Source organism: Aquarana catesbeiana, linkage group LG06 (assembly GCF_042186555.1).
Source record: "Aquarana catesbeiana isolate 2022-GZ linkage group LG06, ASM4218655v1, whole genome shotgun sequence".
Taxonomy (NCBI): Eukaryota; Metazoa; Chordata; class Amphibia; order Anura; family Ranidae; genus Aquarana; species Aquarana catesbeiana.
The window spans coordinates 390,869,464-390,891,624 of record NC_133329.1 but is presented as its reverse complement, the minus strand read 5'-3'; the positions used below and the strand labels follow the sequence as shown (position 1 = coordinate 390,891,624).

General features: G+C 45.0%; 1 protein-coding gene across 1 annotated transcript in view; it reads right to left on the bottom strand.

The window, feature by feature from the left end:
- Positions 1–3,423: 3,423 nt before the first annotated feature.
- Positions 3,424–22,161, bottom strand: part of LOC141147177 (tubulin alpha chain) — a 38,049-nt gene continuing 19,311 nt past the window's right edge. The window contains exons 2-4 of the mRNA XM_073634335.1: positions 8,397–8,619; positions 7,439–7,587; positions 3,424–4,473 (exon numbers count right to left, since the gene is read on the bottom strand). Of these exons, the coding sequence (XP_073490436.1) occupies positions 3,502–4,473; positions 7,439–7,587; positions 8,397–8,619 (1,344 nt within the window). The 3' untranslated portion in view covers positions 3,424–3,501. The remainder of the gene's footprint in view (positions 4,474–7,438; positions 7,588–8,396; positions 8,620–22,161) is intronic.

Here is a 22,161-nt window from a genome sequence, read left to right as displayed (position 1 = left end):
GGAAAAGGGCGGGTAAGAAACTGAAATTAGAGGTAGACACCCCAAAGTGAAGAGAAGTGTGCAAGGTGTGAAACAAAACTGAAAACAAGAGTGACAATCCACCATGAGGTCGAAGAGGAGACCCTGAAGCTACACAAGAGAAGGTGTAGTAAGGAAGTGAGGTGTGTGTAGGAACAAAAACTGAAGCAAAAAACACACTCCAAAAGGGGAGCAGTGGTGAAGGTGGCCCGCAGCACCGCCAAGGATGTAAACCAACGTCACGCTGAATGTGTGCAGCTCAGAGTAAGAGAACACCCACGTCCGGGCGACGTCCCTTGTGCTGAACGTCGTTGGAAAACAAAACACGCCAACATGCAGCGTCACAAATGACGCCGCACGTAAGGCGTGTGGGTGTGGAGTCGACGCTAGGGTTGCCACATCATCCCTTTAATTCAGGGAACATATGAATTACACAGGTTCTGAGGCCGATTTAATGCAGATAAGGCACCAAGTGAGTTTAATTACTACCTTAATCAGCCACAGAACAGAGTAATGCGTGTCCTGGATTAAAGGGATGATGTTGCAACCCTAGTCGATGCGCAGCGAGGGCGAGCCACCACCACCATGACCAAACGGTCAGGGGGGTGAGGGGATAGCTGCGATGCGCGTCCCAGCTCCCGGATGTGGATGGGATCACCCCCCTCGATAAACAGAGTAGACAAGTGTGTTGTTTCCATCCCTAATCAATTAAAAATTGATTAGGGATGTTAACAACACACTTGTCTACTTCGTTTACCCCTTGGCTACCTGTGGGCAGGATATCCAGTTGAGCCAGCATTGGCACACGCTTTATTGGAAATATTCCTGTGTTTTTTAGTGAGGCCACCTACCTGATTGTTGAGGGCTGTGATTCCATCCACATCTGGGAGCTGCCACGCGCACCGCAACGATCCCCTCCCCCCCGACCGTTTGGTCAGGGGAGTGCTGGCTTGTCCTCGCTGCGCGTCGACAACACGCCCTACGTCTGTGGCGCGTTTTGTTTTCCAACGACATTCAGCGCGAGGGACGTCGGGTGCCTACATATGAGCGCTAGTCGCTCGGACGTGGGTGCTCTCTTCCTCAGCGTGACGTTGGTTTACATCCTTGGCGGTGCTGCGGGCCTCCTTCACCACTGCTCCCCTTTGGAGTGTATTTTTTGCTTCAGTTTTTGTTCCTACACACACCTCACTTCCTTACTACACCTTCTCTTGTGTACCTTTAGTTAAACACAATTTCCTTTCTGGGTCTCTTCTTCGACCTCATGGTGGATTGTCACTCTTGTTTTCAATTTTGTTTCACACCTTGCACACTTCTCTTCACTTTGGGGTGTCTACCTCTGGTCTAATTTCAGCTTCTTACCCACCGTTTTCTTTTTTCTCTATATCTCTGCTACTTAGTCCTTCATCTCTACACCCCACTAACACTACTCTATCATTTTGTTTTTCACTAGTTCCTTGGGTTCACCCCTATTACTCCAGTTCTGGCAGGATGACCCCCATCTACATGTTGCTATCCATTCCACCACATGGCCTGCTTGCCGGTCTTGATCCCCGCGGGGGATGCAAATTTCACCTCCCAGTGCCTCTGATCCATACCACCACTACACATATTTTTAAAATAAATATATATATATATATATATATATATATATATAATCTTGCTACCCATAGGTAAGAGTTGTTAGGACCATTGTCTATGCTCCCTCTCTTCCTATTATAATCAATTACCATTGATTATTAATATATTGTCTACCACAGGTACTCCAATGTACAGCTGCTCCTGATGAGTGGAAATAATCCATGAAACGCGTCAAGCTTTTACTATTGGATGCTATGCCCCAGTAACCATGATTCTACTATGTGTTTGATCTGTTTAAACTCATCAATTCATTTTATTGGTTATTAGTGTATACTCACTTCGGAATGTACTGTTGATTATTAATCATGTGTAACAATGCTATTGTACTATGAATTTTATTGTGTTTTGCCATTATCATACCTTTTAAATTCTGCTAATTACATATTAACCTACTATTAGTTTATCTATTGTACCACTTCCTTCTGTGTTGCCATTAAATTATTAATTTTATTATATGGATTGATGTAATCTATCCTAAGTTTCCTGTTTCATATAAAGTCCCATTGTCCCCCCATTTTGCCCCCTTTTTTTGTATAATGGATCCATCCTGCCTTGTATCACCGGTTCAGGCTGGTGGTGGTGGTGTAATGGTGTGTGTGTGGGGGGGGGGGAATATTTTTTTGGCACACTTTGGGCTCCTTAGTACCAATTGAGCATTGTTTAAACCCCACGGCCTACCTGAGTATTGTTGCTGACGATGTCCATCCCTTTATGACTACAGTGTCCCCATCTTCTGATGGCTCCTTCCAGCAGGATAATGCACCATGTCACAAAGCTCCAATCATCTCACCACTGGACAATGAGGTCCCTGTACTCCAATGGTCTCCACACTCACATGCGCAGCTGACAAATCTGCAGCAACTGCGTGATGCTATCATGTCACTATGGACCAAAATCACTGAGGAATGTTTCCAACACCTTGTTGAATCTATGCCACGAAGAATGAAGGCAAAAGAGGGTCCAAACTCAGTCCTAGCAAGGTGTACCTAATAAAGTGGCCGGTAAGTGTCTTAACGTTTTACACACTTTAGTTACGTCTTGGTTTCCTGCCTAGGCAAATGTCGTCATACATCCCAGGAGACTTCATGAGAGAAGGATGGGTTTACTCAGCTAAGCACACCCTCCTGCTTGAGCTAAGGACAGATGGATTCCAGGAAGTATTTGCTACATGAATCATCTCCCCCTACTCAAGATAGCTACGGCCATAAATGCATGGGGGGGGGGGGGGTGTTTCTAAGTGACTTCCCAGCACGATAAAGCATAGAGAAATGGCTGGGATGGCTGGTTTTGCTTTGAATATTAAAATTAAAAAAAAAAAAAAAAAATCTGCTTTATCACCCTACTCTGGAAACCCCTGAGCGCAATAATTTTGAGGGGTGTCTACATTCTGTCATATAATGTATATACACTTCTAAAAAAAAAAACAAAAAAAACAAAAAAAACAAAAAAAAACAAACAAGTGGCATGACTGCAAACATTTTGTAATGGGCAATGTTCCCCATCAAGGCTGCCACCAAAACCCCTTTAAGTGGATATTTGTAGCACTCGGTGCAATTCACCATACATCATTCATTCACCAGACACCCTCCAGTGCCCGTCAATGGAAACAAAAGATACAAAAATGAACCTCAACATTGAACTCCCTTACCTTTCTTTTTTCCACCTTAAACAATGTATTGCCAGTAGTCTGATACTGTGAAGGTTTTCCAGCATTATTTAGGTTTAAGAAAAGTAAAAAAAAAAAAAGTAATAACCATAGCAAATATATTTTAGCTTAAATCTTTATTGTTGCAAAGTGACGGACAGGGGAATTGCACCTTAAGATTTCAACAGTAGAAAGACACTTCATTCTTCTCCTTCTTCCTCATCTTCATAGGAGTCTATCCCAACCTCTTCGTAATCCTTCTCCAGGGCGGCCATGTCCTCCCGAGCCTCAGAGAACTCTCCTTCCTCCATACCTTCACCAACATACCAGTGCACAAAGGCACGCTTGGCATACATCAGATCAAACTTGTGGTCCAGGCGAGCCCAGGCCTCAGCAATGGCTGTGGTGTTGCTCAACATGCACACGGCACGCTGCACCTTAGCCAGATCTCCACCAGGAACTGCTGTTGGTGGTTGGTAGTTGATACCAACCTTAAAACCAGTTGGGCACCAGTCCACAAACTGGATAGAGCGCTTGGTCTTGATGGCAGCGATAGCAGCGTTGACATCTTTTGGCACCACATCACCACGGTACAGCAGGCAGCATGCCATGTATTTACCATGCCTGGGGTCACATTTCACCATCTGGTTGCATGGCTCAAAGCAGGAATTGGTGATCTCAGACACAGAGAGCTGCTCATGGTAAGCTTTCTCTGCAGAGATTACAGGAGCATAAGTAGCCAGGGGGAAGTGGATACGTGGGTAGGGCACCAGGTTGGTCTGGAACTCTGTCAAGTCCACATTCAGAGCTCCATCAAATCTGAGGGAAGCGGTGATGGATGACACAATCTGACTGATCAACCGGTTCAGGTTGATGTAGTTTGGGCGCTCAATGTCCAGGTTTCTGCGGCAGATGTCATAAATGGCTTCGTTGTCCACCATGAAAGCACAGTCTGAGTGCTCCAGGGTAGTGTGGGTGGTGAGGATGGCGTTGTAGGGCTCAACCACAGCTGTGGAAACCTGAGGAGCTGGATAGATGGCGAATTCGAGCTTGGACTTCTTTCCATAGTCAACAGACAGACGTTCCATCAAGAGGGAGGTGAAACCAGAGCCAGTGCCACCACCGAAACTGTGGAAGACCAAGAATCCCTGCAAGCCTGTGCATTGATCCGACTGAAATAGAAACCAAAAACACCCAATAAGAACATTTTCTTTCCACCAAGAAGTTTCCATACAAACTTTCATGTTGGTGCCACAACTTTTTGCTCTCAAACTGGTGTCAGTATTTATTAAAATGTTAAAGAAAAATTGAATTGGCCTAAAATGTTTCTGGTTCAGGAGTTCAGTTCAGGAAGTTCAGGAACCTTGTTGTGGCTTCAAAGACCTACATTAGTTTTCTAATCATGTCCTTGCAGATCTCTGTGGAGCGTAGGACCAGGTTGTACATGGAGCCTTAACTTCTGCCCAAGGTAAGACTAAGCCCCACCTCCTGTTTAACTTTTAAAAAGGAAGTCTCCGTTGCCCACAGAAGGTCTGTTATTTGACAGTTAAATTAAAGATGTCTGATGGAAAGGGGCTGATGGACTCAATCTAGGCATAGGCTTAAAGTGTTCCTAAACCCACAACAGTAAAATCAGGCTGTAAACGCAGTTTAAAGCGTGCTTGTTATACACACTGTGGAACCTAAGGGGTTAATCCCCTGCATTGTGTAAAAAGGCTTTTTTATCCAGTCTTCTCTGATGCTCCCCTTTTTCCACTGTTCCCAATTCATCTCCTGATAAGACAGAGCCTTTGGAGTCACTCTGCACATTCTCAGTTTGGTGTGTATTGCTAGATTTTTTTTTTTTTTCATGGGAGGGTGCATGTGATCGGCACAGGGCCAATCAGCACAGTCCAGACAGAGGGTCAGAGGTCTTGCAGCCTCCTAGGACAGTCTAAGTAGAATGAAAACTCCTACAAACGTGGACCAGACACTGATATAAGTCACAAGACTGCTCTATACTGCTAAAGAGAAAAAGGTATTTAGCAGTTTATATCTACTGAAATAATTGCATTTCCATGTTCTGTGTACTGTGGGAGACCAGAAATGGAGAAGGCAGAGTCCGGGGTTTAGTAACACTAAGTTTAGACCGCATTTACAGTGCAAGGACTGAGGACACCACATGGTGCTTACAATCAATCACACCTTGGAAACATTTTAGGCCAGGTCAGGTTCACTTTGAAACGTTGGATACTTTTGACACCCACAACAGACTAAAGCAGTGGTCTCCAAACTGCGACCCAGGGGCTGGATGTGGCCCTTTGTTTGCCTTATCTGGCCTTTGGGGCACTTTTCCTCCCACTGATACAAGACACGGTTTCTTTCACCAATACCAACAATGGGGCAATAGTTCTCCCATTGATGCCAACAATGGGGCAATAGTTCTCCCATTGACGCCAACAATGGGGCAATAGTTCTCCCATTGACGCCAACAATGGGGCAATAGTTCTCCCATTGACGCCAACAATGGGGCAATAGTTCTCCCATTGACGCCAACAATGGGGCAATAGTTCTCCCATTGACGCCAACAATGGGGCAATAGTTCTCCCATTGACGCCAACAATGGGGCAATAGTTCTCCCATTGACGCCAACAATGGGGCAATAGTTCTCCCATTGACGCCAACAATGGGGCAATAGTTCTCCCATTGACGCCAACAATGGGGCAATAGTTCTCCCATTGACGCCAACAATGGGGCAATAGTTCTCCCACTGACGCCAACAATGGGGCAATAGTTCTCCCACTGACGCCAACAATGGGGCAATAGTTCTCCCACTGACGCCAACAATGGGGCAATAGTTCTCCCACTGACGCCAACAATGGGGCAATAGTTCTCCCACTGACGCCAACAATGGAGCAATAGTTCTCCCATTGACGCCAACAATGGGGCAATAGTTCTCCCATTGACGCCAACAATGGGGCAATAGTTCTCCCATTGACGCCAACAATGGGGCAATAGTTCTCCCATTGACGCCAACAATGGGGCAATAGTTCTCCCATTGACGCCAACAATGGGGCAATAGTTCTCCCATTGACGCCAACAATGGGGCAATAGTTCTCCCATTGACGCCAACAATGGGGCAATAGTTCTCCCATTGACGCCAACAATGGGGCAATAGTTCTCCCATTGACGCCGACGATGGGGCAATAGTTCTCCCATTGACGCCGACGATGGGGCAATATTTCTCCCATTGACACAGACGATGGGGCAATATTTCTCCCATTGACGCCGACGATGGGGCAATATTTCTCCCATTGACGCCGACGATGGGGCAATATTTCTCCCATTGACGCCGACGATGGGGCAATATTTCTCCCATTGACGCCGACGATGGGGCAATATTTCTCCCATTGACACCAACAATGGGGCGCTATTCCTCCTACCGACACCAACGATGGGGCGCTATTCCTCCTACCGACACCAACGATGGGGCGCTATTCCTCCTACCGACACCAACGATGGGGCGCTATTCCTCCTACCGACACCAACGATGGGGCGCTATTCCTCCTACCGACACCAACGATGGGGCGCTATTCCTCCTACCGACACCAACGATGGGGCGCTATTCCTCCTACCGACACCAACGATGGGGCGCTATTCCTCCTACCGACACCAACGATGGGGCGCTATTCCTCCTACCGACACCAACGATGGGGCGCTATTCCTCCTACCGACACCAACGATGGGGCGCTATTCCTCCTACCGACACCAACGATGGGGCGCTATTCCTCCTACCGACACCAACGATGGGGCGCTATTCCTCCTACCGACGCCAACGATGGGGCGCTATTCCTCCTACCGACGCCAACGATGGGGCGCTATTCCTCCTACCGACACCAACGATGGGGCGCTATTCCTCCTACCGACGCCAACGATGGGGCGCTATTCCTCCTACCGACGCCAACGATGGGGCGCTATTCCTCCTACCAACACCAACGATGGGGCACTATTCCTCCTACCGACACCAACGATGGGGCACTATTCCTCCTACCAACGCCAGCGATAGGCCCTGTGTTTAGAAAGTTTGGAGACCCCTGGACTAACAATCCAGACTAAAACTGCATTGCACATACCAAAAAAATTAATAAAATGACATACCAGCTTGCGGATTCTGTCCAAGACAGAGTCAATGATCTCTTTGCCAATGGTGTAATGACCTCGGGCATAATTATTGGCAGCGTCCTCTTTGCCACTGATGAGCTGTTCTGGATGGAAGAGTTGCCTGTATATACCAGTCCGCACCTCATCTGGAATGTAACAGAAGGTCAGGAGGTCATAGTCACACAAGGGTGCAGAGGATTTGTACTGTATATTGAAAAACTGGAAAATCTACACAATGAGTACAAAACTCTTGCTATTCAATAGATGAAGTTACTTTTTACATGCTGTGTTGCTTCATACAAGTCATACACTCTCGTTTTTATTGTTCTGTGCTTGAATTGTCTACGCTGATTGTATTGTAATTTACTTGGCATAATAGTAAAAAAGGGATCAGCTTGGCTTTTCTCTGCTGCACAATGGGGTGCAAAAAAATAATGCAATCAGAATATTAATCCTGACCTTATGTTGTAATGCGCGGCATAAACTGTCGGTGCTATACAAATCCTGTATAATAACAATAATAATAATAATAATAATAATAATAAAATATAACATGGTCATTATTTGTGCCCCGATAACAAAAGACATTTCTGGTGATGACGTTTAATGAAAAACTTGTACTCCTACCTAAAGCCGACGTCGCACTTGCCAACTTGTCGCTGGCAAAAAAAAACCCCTTTGCAGGACAGGGAAGGGCAGGATGGAATTCAAGAAGCATTTAAAGCCTTTTTCCTGGCAGTTCAGAGCTGCTCATAATGTGCAACCTGCTAAATGAAAATAACTGATGTCGGTGTCCGCGCTGGGGGGGTTTTACCCAACTTCCGGTTTGGTTGACGCCCTATGGGTGCGTCAGGATGGAGAGGAATTCACCCCATGAAAAAGTACCATGTTGGCCAACAAGGAGTAATAGAACAAGCAGAATGTTACAGCAACATAGAATAAATGGCATATGCACCAATCACAGTGGGCTCCAGGTCCACAAAGATAGCTCGAGGGACGTGCTTTCCAGCCCCGGTTTCACTGAAGAACGTAGTGAAGGAATCGTCTCCTCCTCCGATGGTTTTATCACTGGGCATCTGTCCATCCGGCTGGATGCCATGTTCCAGGCAGTACAGCTCCCAGCAGGTATTGCCCATCTGGACGCCAGCTTGGCCAACGTGGACTGAAATACATTCCCTCTGTAAAATATAAATATACTGTATTAAAAAAACATGCATTTATACTGTGTGTGTAATTGGAGAATATCATTATCTATATACACACAAAAATAAAATAAAAAATAACATTTTTGTCACATTTTGTCTTTGATCAATGTGGGTGCATTTATCTTTTTTTTTTTTTTTTTTAAAGGTAGACTATGCCTAGAAAATATACATACGTGTTGTAAAAACCATTCCCTGCCCCATGGGAGCTTAAACTCAAATCTTTCCCCCATAAACACACACCGGGGACAGCCTGGGTGGAATCCGGTGTACCTGTGTGAGAAGCAGCAAAAAACGCTGACCACCTGTGTGTGACCATTTCTACTCATTACACCTACATGTACACCTCACATGTTTACACAGATTTTACTACACGGTGCAATTTGAGTTTTGAAAACAGAGCGCCGGGACAGCAGCTGTGCGGCAGGTGGGGGGACGGAGGATCTCCTCCAATATTGACACAAGTTCACCACCAGCTCAAACCTGTAAAACTTGCATGAACAGGACGGTACGCCCTCACCTCAGGGTAGTGCAGATAATTGTACCCGCCGTTCGCTGCCGCGCCCTAAGGACTTCAGAAGAAAACACAGCATTCCATCAGACTACAAAGCACAAAAGAGGAGGCGTCTTCTCCGTGTGCTGGTTCCAAGTCTACTTTCTGATGTTAGGTCTCCGCACAAACCAAACAAAATGGCAGCGGTCTAAAGCTGGCCATCCACGATACAAGGTGATTGGATTACATAGCTTTGGTTTAGAAAGCCGGCATTTGCTCATCATTTTATTAACGTGCCGATGGCGATTGCCGGTGAGGACCAATAATCCCATATCATTTTAGTATAGGAGGTGCCGATGAAGGTCAGTGAACACCCATCATTTTAGTATAGAGGTGCCGGTGAGGGCAAGTGATCGCCCATCATTTTAGTATAGAAGTGCCGGTGAGGGCCAATAATCGCCCATCATTTTAGTATAGAGGTGCCGGTGAGGGCCAATAATCGCCCATCATTTTAGTATAGAGGTGCCGGTGAGGGCCAATAATCGCCCATCATTTTAGTATAGAGGTGCCGGTAAGGGCCAGTGATCGCCCCTCATTTCAGTATAGAAGTGCCGGTGAAGGCCAGCGATCGCCCATCATTTTAGTATAGAGGTGCCGGTGAGGGCCAGTGACCACCGGTGAGGGCACCTCTATACTAAAATAATAGGCGATCACTGGCCCGATTATAACTGGCCCTATTTAGTTTAGAGGTGTCGGTGAGGGTCACTGATCACCCGTAATTTTAGCATAGAGGTGCCAAGGAGGGCCAGTGAGGACCCATCATTTTAGTAAAAACTTATGGTTGCTGGGGCCCTTTTCTGGGGACAAAGCCAGGACACAATCGGGGGACAGCCTACTAAAAGTAGAGACTGTTCCAGGAAATCTGGGACATCTGGTTGCCATATCATATAGACCAGGGGTCCTCAAACTATGGCCCTCCAGTTGTTCAGGAACTACAATTCCCATCATGCCTTGTCATGTCCGTGAATTGCAGAGTTTTACAATGTTTTATGGGATGTCTAGTTCCACAACAGCTGGAGGGCCATAGTTTGAAGATCCCTGATATAGACTATAGATTGCTGCACTGTTGAGGTGGGTAGTAAAATTGAAAAAAGGTGAGGGATCCGTGACAGGTGCCCATTAAAGGGAAAATCCAGGCAAGCAAAAATAATATCAATTGGTGTGGTTGAACATGATTTAACCACGCATCTACCTCAATTTGTTTATAAATGGAGAAGTGGTGGATACCTAATCACCCTCAGACGGCCAGTGTGCCTGTTAATGGCTGTGATCTGAGCAGTCATCTGACACCTTGATTCACAGAAACAGTTAACAGAGCTGATCTGAGTTGCTCTGTACCATGTGATCGCCGTGGTGGCCAATCTCAACTATCACAAAATGTAAACAGTGCAGTGTTTACATTGCAGAGCCCGCCCCTTTCTCTCTCAATGGAGGAACTAATGAATAAACAATCCCTTATTCATTAGTTCCCGATCATAGTTTCAGTGGATCCCGAAGTTGTGGGATTTTTTTTTAATTTAGTGCACCATTATTGGGTACCCCCCCCTCCCATACCAGGTGTTCTTATCCAAAACACTGTAAAAAAATAAATAAATAAATACTGAGATCCCTTGGAATGTCTACGTACCAAAAAGGGGCAATTTCTGAGGTTTTTGTACCATAACAGAAAGTAAGGGAATTTTTTTATTTTTTTTACATTTTTGGTCCATAATACACACACACACACACACACACACACACACACACACACACACACACACACACACACACACACACTAAAGCAGAGCTCCTCCCAAAAAAAAAAAAAAAAAAATATGGAAGATCCGCTTGTCCGCCTCCCCCCCTCCGCTGACACATTTGGCACCTTTTTGGGGGGGGGGGGGGGGGGCACCTGGTTTTGACAGATAGCCACTCCCACGTGGCAAACTGAGCCGGAAGTTTGGGCCCCCTCCAGCCCCCACAGCCGGCCCTTTCATAAAGCGCATGCATAAGCAGTAGGAAATCGGCTGTGAAGCCGCAATGCTTCACTGCCATTTTCCTTTAGTCAAGATGGCGGTGCCGGCACCTGAATGAAAAAAAAAAAAAAAAAATCGGCTTGGGTGAGGATGCTGCTGGATTCCTGGACAGGCAAGTGCCCTAATATTAAAAGCCAGCAGCTACAGTGTTTGTAGGGGCCGACTTTACATTTTTTCGGAAGGAGCCCGGAGCTCCTCTTTAAATGCCAAAGTAAGTTCTAGGTCTCAAAAAAAAAAAAAAGAAAAAAAAAAGACCGTAAAATACATTTGAGTTATTGTCGGTCATACTAGAACACTAAACACTGGCCTGGTGATGAAGGAATATTATTTATATATATATATATATATATATGTATATATGTATGTATGTATGTATGTATGTATGTATGTATGTATATATGTATATATATATATGTGTATGTATGTATGTATGTATGTATGTATGTATGTATGTATGTATGTATGTATGTATGTATGTATATATATATATATATATATATATATATATATATATATATATATATATATATATATACACATATATACACACACACACACACAGACACTGAAAGCAAAAAGTAAAAGTTTTTCAAAAAATGTTTGCGCTTGCAGTTCAGACTGTTCCCGTGGATTACTCATTAATCCGTGTCCTCTGTACAGTCACCTAACAGTTTCCGTTCAGAACAAAAAGACTCAGGTCTCCTTCTCCAATGGAGGGACAGGAATAGAGGTCGTCATTTTGGCGCCATTGATCTGTCACCGGGTACAGAGATGACATGGCAGTCCGCTCGGAGGGTTCTGTAAGCGGCTAAATTAAGTTACAGCAAAACAGGAGGTGGACTTGGAACTTTTAATAGCCTGTGTTCACAGTGCCGGATTACAAAGTATAATCTGTGCGAGGAATGTGGGGCGGCTCTCCCCGTGACGCGCTGCAACGCCTGATATGAAATCCACCTGAAATGCTGGTTATACAGCACCAATTACCGCAGGTGCCGCCACTCACTGAAAGTGACACTATACGATGTCATTCTCCAAAAATAATCCACATACATTACTTAATGGCCCTGTAACCCATTTTTCATTCAATTGTTATTATCCCTTTCACACCTAAGCCCATTTCTGACATTTGTTGTTTACAAGTTAGTATTTTTTGCTAGAAAATGTACTTAAAACCACCAAACATTATATATAATTTGTTTAGCAGAGACCTTAGGGAATAAAAATGGTGATCATTACAATATTTTATGTCACACGGTATTTGCGCAGCATTTTTTTTTTTTTTTAACGCTTTTTTTGGGAGAAAAAATTAAAAAAAAAAAAAAAAAAGACACTTTCAGAAAAAAAAAAAAAAAAAAAACCCCACACATCTAAACAGTAAAGTTGGCCCAATTTTTTTGGATAATGTGAAAGACGATGCAACGCCGAGTAAATAGATACCCAACATGTCATGCTTTGAAATTGCGCACACTCGTGGAATGGCGACAAACTACGGTACCTAAAAATCTCCATAGGCAAAGCTTTAAAAAAAAAAAAAAAAAATTAAATGTTTACCAGGTTAGAGTTACAGAGGAGATCTCGTGCTAGAATTATTGTTCTCACTCTGATGATTGCGGTGATACCTCACATGTGTGATTTGAACACCGTTTACATTTGCGGGCACGACTTGCATAGAATGCCTAGAAAATGCATGTATTTTTTTTTTTTTTTTTACACTATCCGTTTAAAAAAAAAAAAAAAAAAAAACACAACTAAAAAAACCTGAACACTTTTATTGTTGTCACAAGGAATGCAAAGCAGTAATAGGTGGTGACAGGTACTCTTTATGGAGGGATCTGTAGTCTAAAAGACCCCAAACCCCTCCTTTGCACTTAATAGTATATAGATTGCCAAAAACGGCAATCCCCTCCCGCTCCTTTAGAATAACAGCCGAGCGGCTTTTAGCTGAATTGGTTGTCATCACTAAAGAGCCAATCGTCTGCTCTAAAATTAAAAAAAGGCAGCTGCAGGCATCACCCCGCTAAAACCCCTTCAAGCTATGAATGCAAATTTCCGTACGTTCAGCGTGACGGGGTTAATAATATTAATAATAATAATACAGGATTTCTATAGTGCCAATAGTTTGCTCAGCGCTTTACAAAATGAAGGCAGACATTACAATAAAATTTGGTACAAGAGGAATTGGAGCTTACAATCTAAAAAGGGAGGATCAAGTGATACAAAAAAAAAAAAAAAAAAAAAAAAAAAAAAAAAAAAAAAGGAAGAGGAATGAACTGATGGAGAAAGTAAAAAACAAAAGCATATATTAGTTAGAAGCAGGATAGGCTTCTTCAAAGAGACGGGTTTTCAGGGATTGTCTAAAGATAGATAGATTAGGGGACAGTCGGACAGATTGGGGTAGAGAGTTCCAAAGGATGGGAGAGGCTCGGGAGAATTCCTGGAGACGAGCATGGGAGGAAGTGACAAGGGAGCTAGAGAGCAGGGAGGTCCTGGGGAGGAGCAAAGACAACGATCTGGTAGATATTTTGAGATTAGGTTAGTGATGTAGCTGGGGGCAGAGTTGTGGGTGGCTTTTAGTACTTTGAACTTTATTAGCTGGGTGAGCTGAAGACCATGTAGGGATTGGCAGAGAGGGGCGGAGGACACTGAACAGTTGGCAGGGTAGACGAGTCGGCAGCAGCATTCATGATGGATCATTTACTTGTTTTGCCTCCTTGTAATGTCCTCCATGAGCTCCTGAACCACCTAAGTGTTACTGGCGGTATTTAGGCTGAAAAGGGTTAACACTGCCATTTAAAAGGTACAGATCACTTGCTCATGTCGAGGGAGTCTGGGGGGCCTATTTACACTTCCACTTTTCAATGGCAACCTAATGCACTGCAATTGTGAATTGTGGAGCGTTGCATTAAAAAAAGAAAAGAAAAAAAAAATTGTATATGTATAATTTTTGCTGTTTTTGGACATCCTCATAGTATCTTGTACCACGTAGTATCTTGTACCATGTGGCACCAGTGAAGGTCTCAGTGGCCGCTGACTCACAGGTTGTATTTAGAAGCTTGCATAGTACAGGGGATCTACCTCCACATACTGCAAATACACCTGCAGACAGGAAATCAGCAACCATAAGACTTCATTCACAAGGACATATCTATGTGTACGCCCATGCAAAGGGCCATCTTCTCCCGCACGGGCAGCACAGGTGTTCCCTGCATCCGCGTGCAGGCTGTCCCATTCATGTCTGCTCCCCGCATGCAGGCTGTCCCATTCATGTCTGCTCCCCGCATGCAGGCTGTCCCATTCATGTCTGCTCCCCGCATGCAGGCAGTCCCATTCATGTCTGCTCCCCGCATGCAGGCAGTCCCATTCATGTCTGCTCCCCGCATGCAGGCAGTCCCATTCATGTCTGCTCCCCGCATGCAGGCAGTCCCATTCATGTCTGCTCCCCGCATGCAGGCAGTCCCATTCATGTCTGCTCCCCGCATGCAGGCAGTCCCATTCATGTCTGCTCCCCGCATGCAGGCAGTCCCATTCATGTCTGCTCCCCGCATGCAGGCAGTCCCATTCATGTCTGCTCCCCGCATGCAGGCAGTCCCATTCATGTCTGCTCCCCGCATGCAGGCAGTCCCATTCATGTCTGCTCCCCGCATGCAGGCAGTACCATTCATGTCTGCTCCCCGCATGCAGGCAGTCCCATTCATGTCTGCTCCCCGCATGCAGGCAGTCCCATTCATGTCTGCTCCCCGCATGCAGGCAGTACTATTCATGTCTGCTCCCTGCATCCGCATGCAGGCAGTACCATTCATGTCTGCTCCCTGCATCCGCATGCAGGCAGTACCATTCATGTCTGCTCCCTGCATCCGCATGCAGGCAGTACCATTCATGTCTGTTCCCTGCATCCGCATGCAGTCCCATTCCTGCCTGGTTCACACCTATGCATTTTTAGTGCGTTTTTAGTTTTGCAGAAACGCACTAGTCCATTTGACATGTTTTTCTAGGAGTCATGTTTACAGCTATGCATTTCATGGAAAGGGCCAGGGACCAGCAAGTTGTGTTTTTGGTTCCATAGACTTCAATGGATCAAAAATGTGTATTTGAAAAAAAAAAAAAAAAAAAGAAGAGCAAAATGCACCTGGAATATGCATCAACTGCAACCTGCATAGGTGTGAACCAGGCCGTCATGACCAATCAGTGCATCCGCATACACACCCACTGACCCAATTTGACTTCGCTGTGTGTGGGTGTGACCCTGAACCCACATTGTCTGCATTCAGGGACCTTCACTGATGTCAAATTGAGAGCAGCAGCCATGTCCGCTGAGCTGCTGCATCTCAATAGACATGAATGGGACTGCCTGCATGCACATGCATGGAACACCTGAATTATCCCATGCGGGTGAAAACAGCCCTTCGAATGGGTGTACGCAGAGATACGTCTGTGTGAATGAGGCCCATCCAAGATCAATGAGAAGTTTACACTGTATATTCCCAATACCACCAGATCACACAGCGCAGTCTACGGCTTACCTTCCGGCGGCACAGGCAACTGTTGTCACAGATAAGAACATGAAATATAAGCCGCTCCTTACTGCCAATGTTTATACTGCGAGTTATGCCAAGAACATAAAATAAACTTTGTAACTAGAATACCTGGGCCTGCAGCAAACCGGGAGTCTCATTTAAAGGATAAGTTCACCTTTACAAAAAAAAAATAAAAAAGTAAAATGCAGGTAAAGCAATATGCATTCATTATTTTTATTTTTTTGTTGTGGACCTGTAAAACATTGCACCCACGATGTGCTGATGCCATGGTCCTACAGACTGTCTGCCCGGACCTCCGATATGGTCAGGAAGACTTATTAATTATCTATTCTAGAGCACCCAACGTGCTCTTGTTGGGTGCTCTAGAATCGGTGGTAGTTCATTGAGAACTACAAGCCAACAGCCGCAAAGGCCTTGTATTTTTCCATTTGGAGAACACTAAATGTTGACGTGGCCACGGTTTTCGCAGATTTTGTCAGCTGGCTGGCGGGGGGGGGGGGGGATCCCATGTGTAACGTAAGATGTTACGAAAAGTGAACTTATCCTTTAAAGCTACACTCCAGGTAACAAAAGTGTATTTAAAAATACACCATATTACTAAAAGTATTGGGACGCCTGCCTTTACACGCACATGAACTTTAATGACATCCCAGTCTTAGTCCATAGGGTTCAATATGGAGTTGGCCCACCCTCTGCAGCTATAACAGCTTCAACTCTTCTAGGAAGGCCGTCCACGGGGATGTTTGACCATTCTTGCAGAAGGGCACTTGTGAGGTCAGGCACTGATTTTGGACGAGAAGGCCTGGGTTGCAGTCTCTGCTCCAATTGTTCCATTGGGTTGAGGTCAGGACTCTGTGCAGGCCAGTCGGGTTACTCCACCCCAAACTCGCTCATCCAGGTCTTTATGGGCCTTGCTTTGTGCACTGGTCCAAATCATTTGGTGGGGGGGGGGGGGGGGGATTATGGTGTGGGGTTGTTTTTGTAGAGCTTGTCCCAGGACTAGATCTACTTTTTATAATATTAAACAGATGACATATTCGGTTTGCCAAACGAGCTTGAAAAATTTCTCTACATCTATAACTAAAGCGGCGCCTACAAAAAAAAAAAAAAAAAAAAAATTAGCAGAGTGTTTATTATCTCCCTTGTGTGAAGAAGTCTTTTCTTGTTTCTTAAAAAAAAAAAAATTGAGACACCACCCTCCTCTCTAATCCAATCAGAGAACGCTTTGTATTCATTGAGCAATTGTACCCTGAATGGCGCCCGTGCCCAGCGAGTGACCTCCTGTGTTCACAATGCAGCAGGGCAGCCGCTCGGTACGGGATTCGGGAAGCTAGTGGAGATCACTGGAGGTGTCTCTACAGAGATTACCAGCTTCTATGGGGATCCCACAAGTATGAAACATACATGCTAAAAAGAACCAGACAGAAGGAATGTGACTTTCTGGGCAAGTGCACTCATGTATATATCAAAAAAACATTCCTTGTTCAAACTTTCATATACCGTACATTTTATTGCAACATACAAGCTAGAAACAGTTTCATTCACAGAACAAAATATGGTTGACTGATGTCCAAATAACATCACCGGAAGTTACCCCCTAGACCCACACTTTGTTATACAATCATTCTGGTTGTAGCAAAGGTTTTCAACGTTTTATGGTGGGAAAAAGCCCAATGTGTTTCGAAGCACCTTCTTCAGGGGCAAAAGTTAGGATCAGGTAACAAAATAGAATATTTAAACAAGAATACAGAAACTTTAAAATCCAATTTCCCTTGATGTGGCTGTAGGGCCATACTGGAAACAAAGGGGACCCAGGCACCCCACAAGGACAGGATGGAAACTCTTGAAAGAGTCTCTGACATGTAGAGACACAGAGTCATACATGTGAAAATAGCCTCCTGCCTTGGACCCCTTCCCTTGAGGTGAGGGGAAAAAAAAAAAAAAAAAAAAAAAAAAAGGAGATTTCTATAGTCCTGTCCTAGGCTGACAATGCTGTTCCTGTCCTAGGGAAACAACACCGATATGGAACCTCTGTGTTATGGTGAGCAGAGAGGAGGTTTCTATAGTTCAGTTCTACCCTGTTTCCCCGAAAATAAGACCTAGTTAAAGTCCTTGTAGGTATTATTTTCAGGGTAGGGCTTATTTTCGGGGAAACAGGGTAGGGCTTATTTGGGGGGTAGGGCTTATATTGCAGCCATCACCGACAATCACGCTAGGTCTTATTTTCGGGGAAACAGGGTAGGTTGACAACGCAGCTATGGAACTTCTGCTTTATGGCAAGGAGAGGAGAAGAGAAGGTTTCTATCCCGTCCTAAGGCAACCATGCGGTTCCAGTTCTACAATGCTGCTATGGAACCTCTGTGTTATGGAATGGAGAGAGGAGGTTTCTATTGTCCAGTCCTATGGAAGCTCTGTGTTATGGAATGGAGAGAAGAGAAGGAGGTCTCTATCCAGTCCCTAGGTGACAATGCTGTTCAGATCCTAAGGAGACAACCCTGCTATGGAACAGAGAGGAAAGGAGGAGAGAAAAGGGTGGGTTTCTATAGTCCGGTCCTAGGGTGACAATGCCACTATGGAACCTCTGTGTTGAGGAGAAGAGTGAAGAGTCCTTCTCTTCTCTGTCAAAGGGTAACAATGCTGCTTCTACATATATACAGTACAGCGAGTTGGGCTTTGTCATCCTAGGACAGGAAGTGCGTTACTGGTAGGATCACCAGGTGAAGATAAAGGAAACAATACGAAGAAGGTTGTCAGCTAGGATAGTGTGTCATTAGCAAGTCTTATACAGTGTTTTTGAGACAAGGTGGGAGTCCTTCTCATTTTTGCCTTCAATGCCAAAATGTGCCCAGCCAATCCTGTCTAGTAAGCATCTCAGAGACACAAAGGGGCTTCACTGAGAATTGTAGCCTTCACTTCTGACCACTCTGAAGAGTAAATGAAGGGAACATTGATGTAACAAAAGACTGAGTCTTCAGTAGAAGAATGTCGGCCTCTGGCATAGTGAACATACCAGGACGTTCTGGGCGTAGACTGTGCTAAGGGTCACCGCTCTAATCACCTTCCCAGTCACACAGGTCTGTGCACACTCAAACTACTGGAAAAATGAATGCCGGTTCCCACAGAAAGCTGTATGGGGCTGCGTAGCCGCAGATCGGTCAGGGTGCCCACGCTGACCCGTGTTCGCAGCCAAAAGCGCACGTGAGCATCACAACTGGACCACAGAGCAATGGAAGATGGTCTGGACTGATAAAACACATTTTCTTTTACATTATGTGGATGGCTGGGTGCGCGTGCGTCACTTACCAGGATGAACCATGGGAAGTCCAATCTATGGAAGGTCCCACCTTGCAACTTACAGGACTTAAAAGGATCTGCTACTGAGGGCTTAGGGCCAGATTCCACAGCTTTCCTTCAGAGGTCTAGGGGAGTCCATGCCTTGACATCAGTCAAGGCTGTTTTAGCAGCAAAAGGGGGACATTCGCAATATTAGGTGGGTCATCATACTGGTATGACTGATCAGTGTATCCTATAGGTTATATTTATATATTCTTTACCGGAGGCAACAGCCTTGGTACACAATGCTAATGGGTGCAGAAGGCCATCCCGTGTCCATATGGTTCAGGGTTTAACCCTCAGCAGAGAGGAAGCATAAGGAAGATATGTACATCATGTTTACCTACAGCATAGGACTTAGGTTGACTAGGATGAGCTGGGTTTGGATTTGAACGTGATCCCAACTCCCAACCCAGTTCTCCAGACCTGTGGGAAGCCGTCACATAAATCACATCCTTGCTGATCCAATGAGTTGTGGGCAGTAGATTTCACACCCGTCAGTTGCACATAACAAAGAGGCAGGGATGCTTGTGACATCATTGACATAATTTGGTCACATGGCTGTATTTGGGCAGTACTATGTGGCCATATTAGGTCAATGACATCACAGTCCTCCCCACCCCTTTGTATACCTGTGGTTGTAAGACGTTGAACCTGCTGCCCACATGTCATTGGCTCAGCAGTACAGCGGACTTTAAACTGAACCAAGCGTGGCATGCCTGCTGGTGGCCATGGGTTTGGGTTCTATTTAGGGTAGCACCGATACCATTTTTTTTTTAGTGGCGAGTATGAGTACTGATGCTGTCAGTCAAGTACTCTCACATACCGAGTACCGTTGCAGTGGGATTTGAGCCCATACAAATGAAATAGGCTCAAATCGTACTGCAAAGAAGTGCATGTGATTTAAACAGGAATGCGGTGTGATTCTTGTCCAGATCACTTGCGGTTTCCCCCACTGCTCCTGTGTGAACCCAGGCTTGTCATAGGGATTTCAACCTGGATTCATACCGGAGTGGTGTGGGACACCGCATGAGATCCGGACAGGAATCGCATCGCATTCCTGTTCAAATCGCATGCAATTCTTTGTATTTGAACGAAAAGTACTCGCCGGTGTAAAAAAATAAATAAATAAAATAAATTAAAAAACTGTATTGGTGCAACTCTAGTTCTCTTGATGTAAATGATCGGGAAAATTTTCATCAGAAAAGCCTCTCATCAGAGCCCAACTTGTTGGCCTGCACATTTGCACCACAATCCCCATTCACAGTCTTCAAGCTGACTACAAAATATTCAATAGCATTACATTGAAATCATGGTATATGCGTGTGCAGAGTCAGGCAAAGCAAATTCTAAAAAAGAGCCACTCCAGGCAACTAGCATTTCTAAAAAATAAATAAATAAATAAAAAATAAAAAAGGGAGTAGTCCAAGTCTATGCCATTTCTCTACACATGCTCCTATAACATCAAAGCTACAGGGTTTAGATTGTTAGCTTTTAGGAACAGGGCACTTCTAGCCCTATTGAAGTGTATTGTTGCTGTACTATCTCCCTTTACAGTGGGGATAATCATTTGGTCTCCTGCAAATTTTGTAAGTTTACCCAATTACAAAGAAATGAAGGGTCTATAAAATTTTTATCATAGGTGTATTTTAAATGATAGAGACAGAATGGCAACCAAAAATCCAGAAAAAGAAAAACACATGATACAAATGTGATACACTGAGTTGTAGTTTAGTGAGTAATATAAGTATTTGATCCCTTACCAACCAACAATTCTGGCTCCCACAGACTGGCTACAGTAGGTGCTCATGTGGTACACAGATTAGTCCGGTCAATTTAAGAAGGTGCTCCTAATGACAACTCGTTATGTGTATAAAAGACACCTGTCCACAGAATCTCTTTCTGCCATTCAAACCTCATCATCATGGGCAAGACCAAAGAGCTGTCAAAGAACATCAGGGACAAGATTAGTGACCTGCAAAAGGCTGGAATGGACTACAAGACCATCAGCAAAAGGCTTAGCGAGAAGGAGGCAACTGTTGGAGCGTTTCTTTGCAAATGGAAGAAATACAAAATAACCATCAATTGTCCTCGGTCTAGAGCTCCATGCAAGATTTCGCCTCATGGGGTGAGGATGATCATGAGAAAAGTGAGGGATCAGCCCAGAACTACACGGGAGGAGCTTGTGAATGATCTCAAGGCAGTTGGGACGACAGTCACCTAATTATTCATTGGTAGCACAATACGTCGCTATGGATTGAAATTCTGCAGTGCCACAAGGTCCCCCTCCTCAAGAAGGCACATGAATAGGTCCGTCTGAAGTTTGCCAATGAACATCTAAGGGATTCAGGGAAGGATTGGGAGAAAGTGCTGTGTTCAGATGAGACCAAAATGGAGCTCTTTGGCAATAACTCGACGTGTTTGGAGAAAGAAAAATGCTGACTATGACCTAAGAACACCATCCCTACAGTCAAGCACGGAGGTGGAAACATTATGCTTTGGGGCTGTTTCTCTGCTAAAAGTACAGGCTGACTTTGCCGCATTGAGGGGCCAATGGACAGGGTCATGTATTGTAAAATCTTGGATGAGGACCTTCTTCCTTCAGCCAGAACACTGAAGATGAGGTCGTGGATGAGTCTTCCAGCATGACAATGACCCAAAACAACAAAAAAAAAAAAAAAAAAAAAAAAAAAAAAAAAGAGTGGCTCAAAAAGAAGCACATTAAGGTCATGGAGTGGGGCTAGCCAGTCTCCAGATCTTAAAGGGGTTGTAAAGGTAAAAATTTTTTCACCTTAATGCATTCTATGCATTAAGGTGAAAAAACTTCTGACAGAACCGCCGCCCCCAGCCCCCCCGTTTTACTTACCTGACGCCTCGAAAGTCAGCTTCGCGTTCCCGACATCTGTTCCTCCGCTCACCCTGGCCGCTGATTGGCTGCAGTGGATGGATTGAAAGCAGCGCAGCCATTGGCTCGCGCTGCTGTCAATCACATCCGATGACGCGGCGCGCCGGGGGGCGGGGCCGAGTGATACAGCGAGCGGCTATAGCCGCCGGCTGTATCACGGGAGCGCGCCCGCAAGCA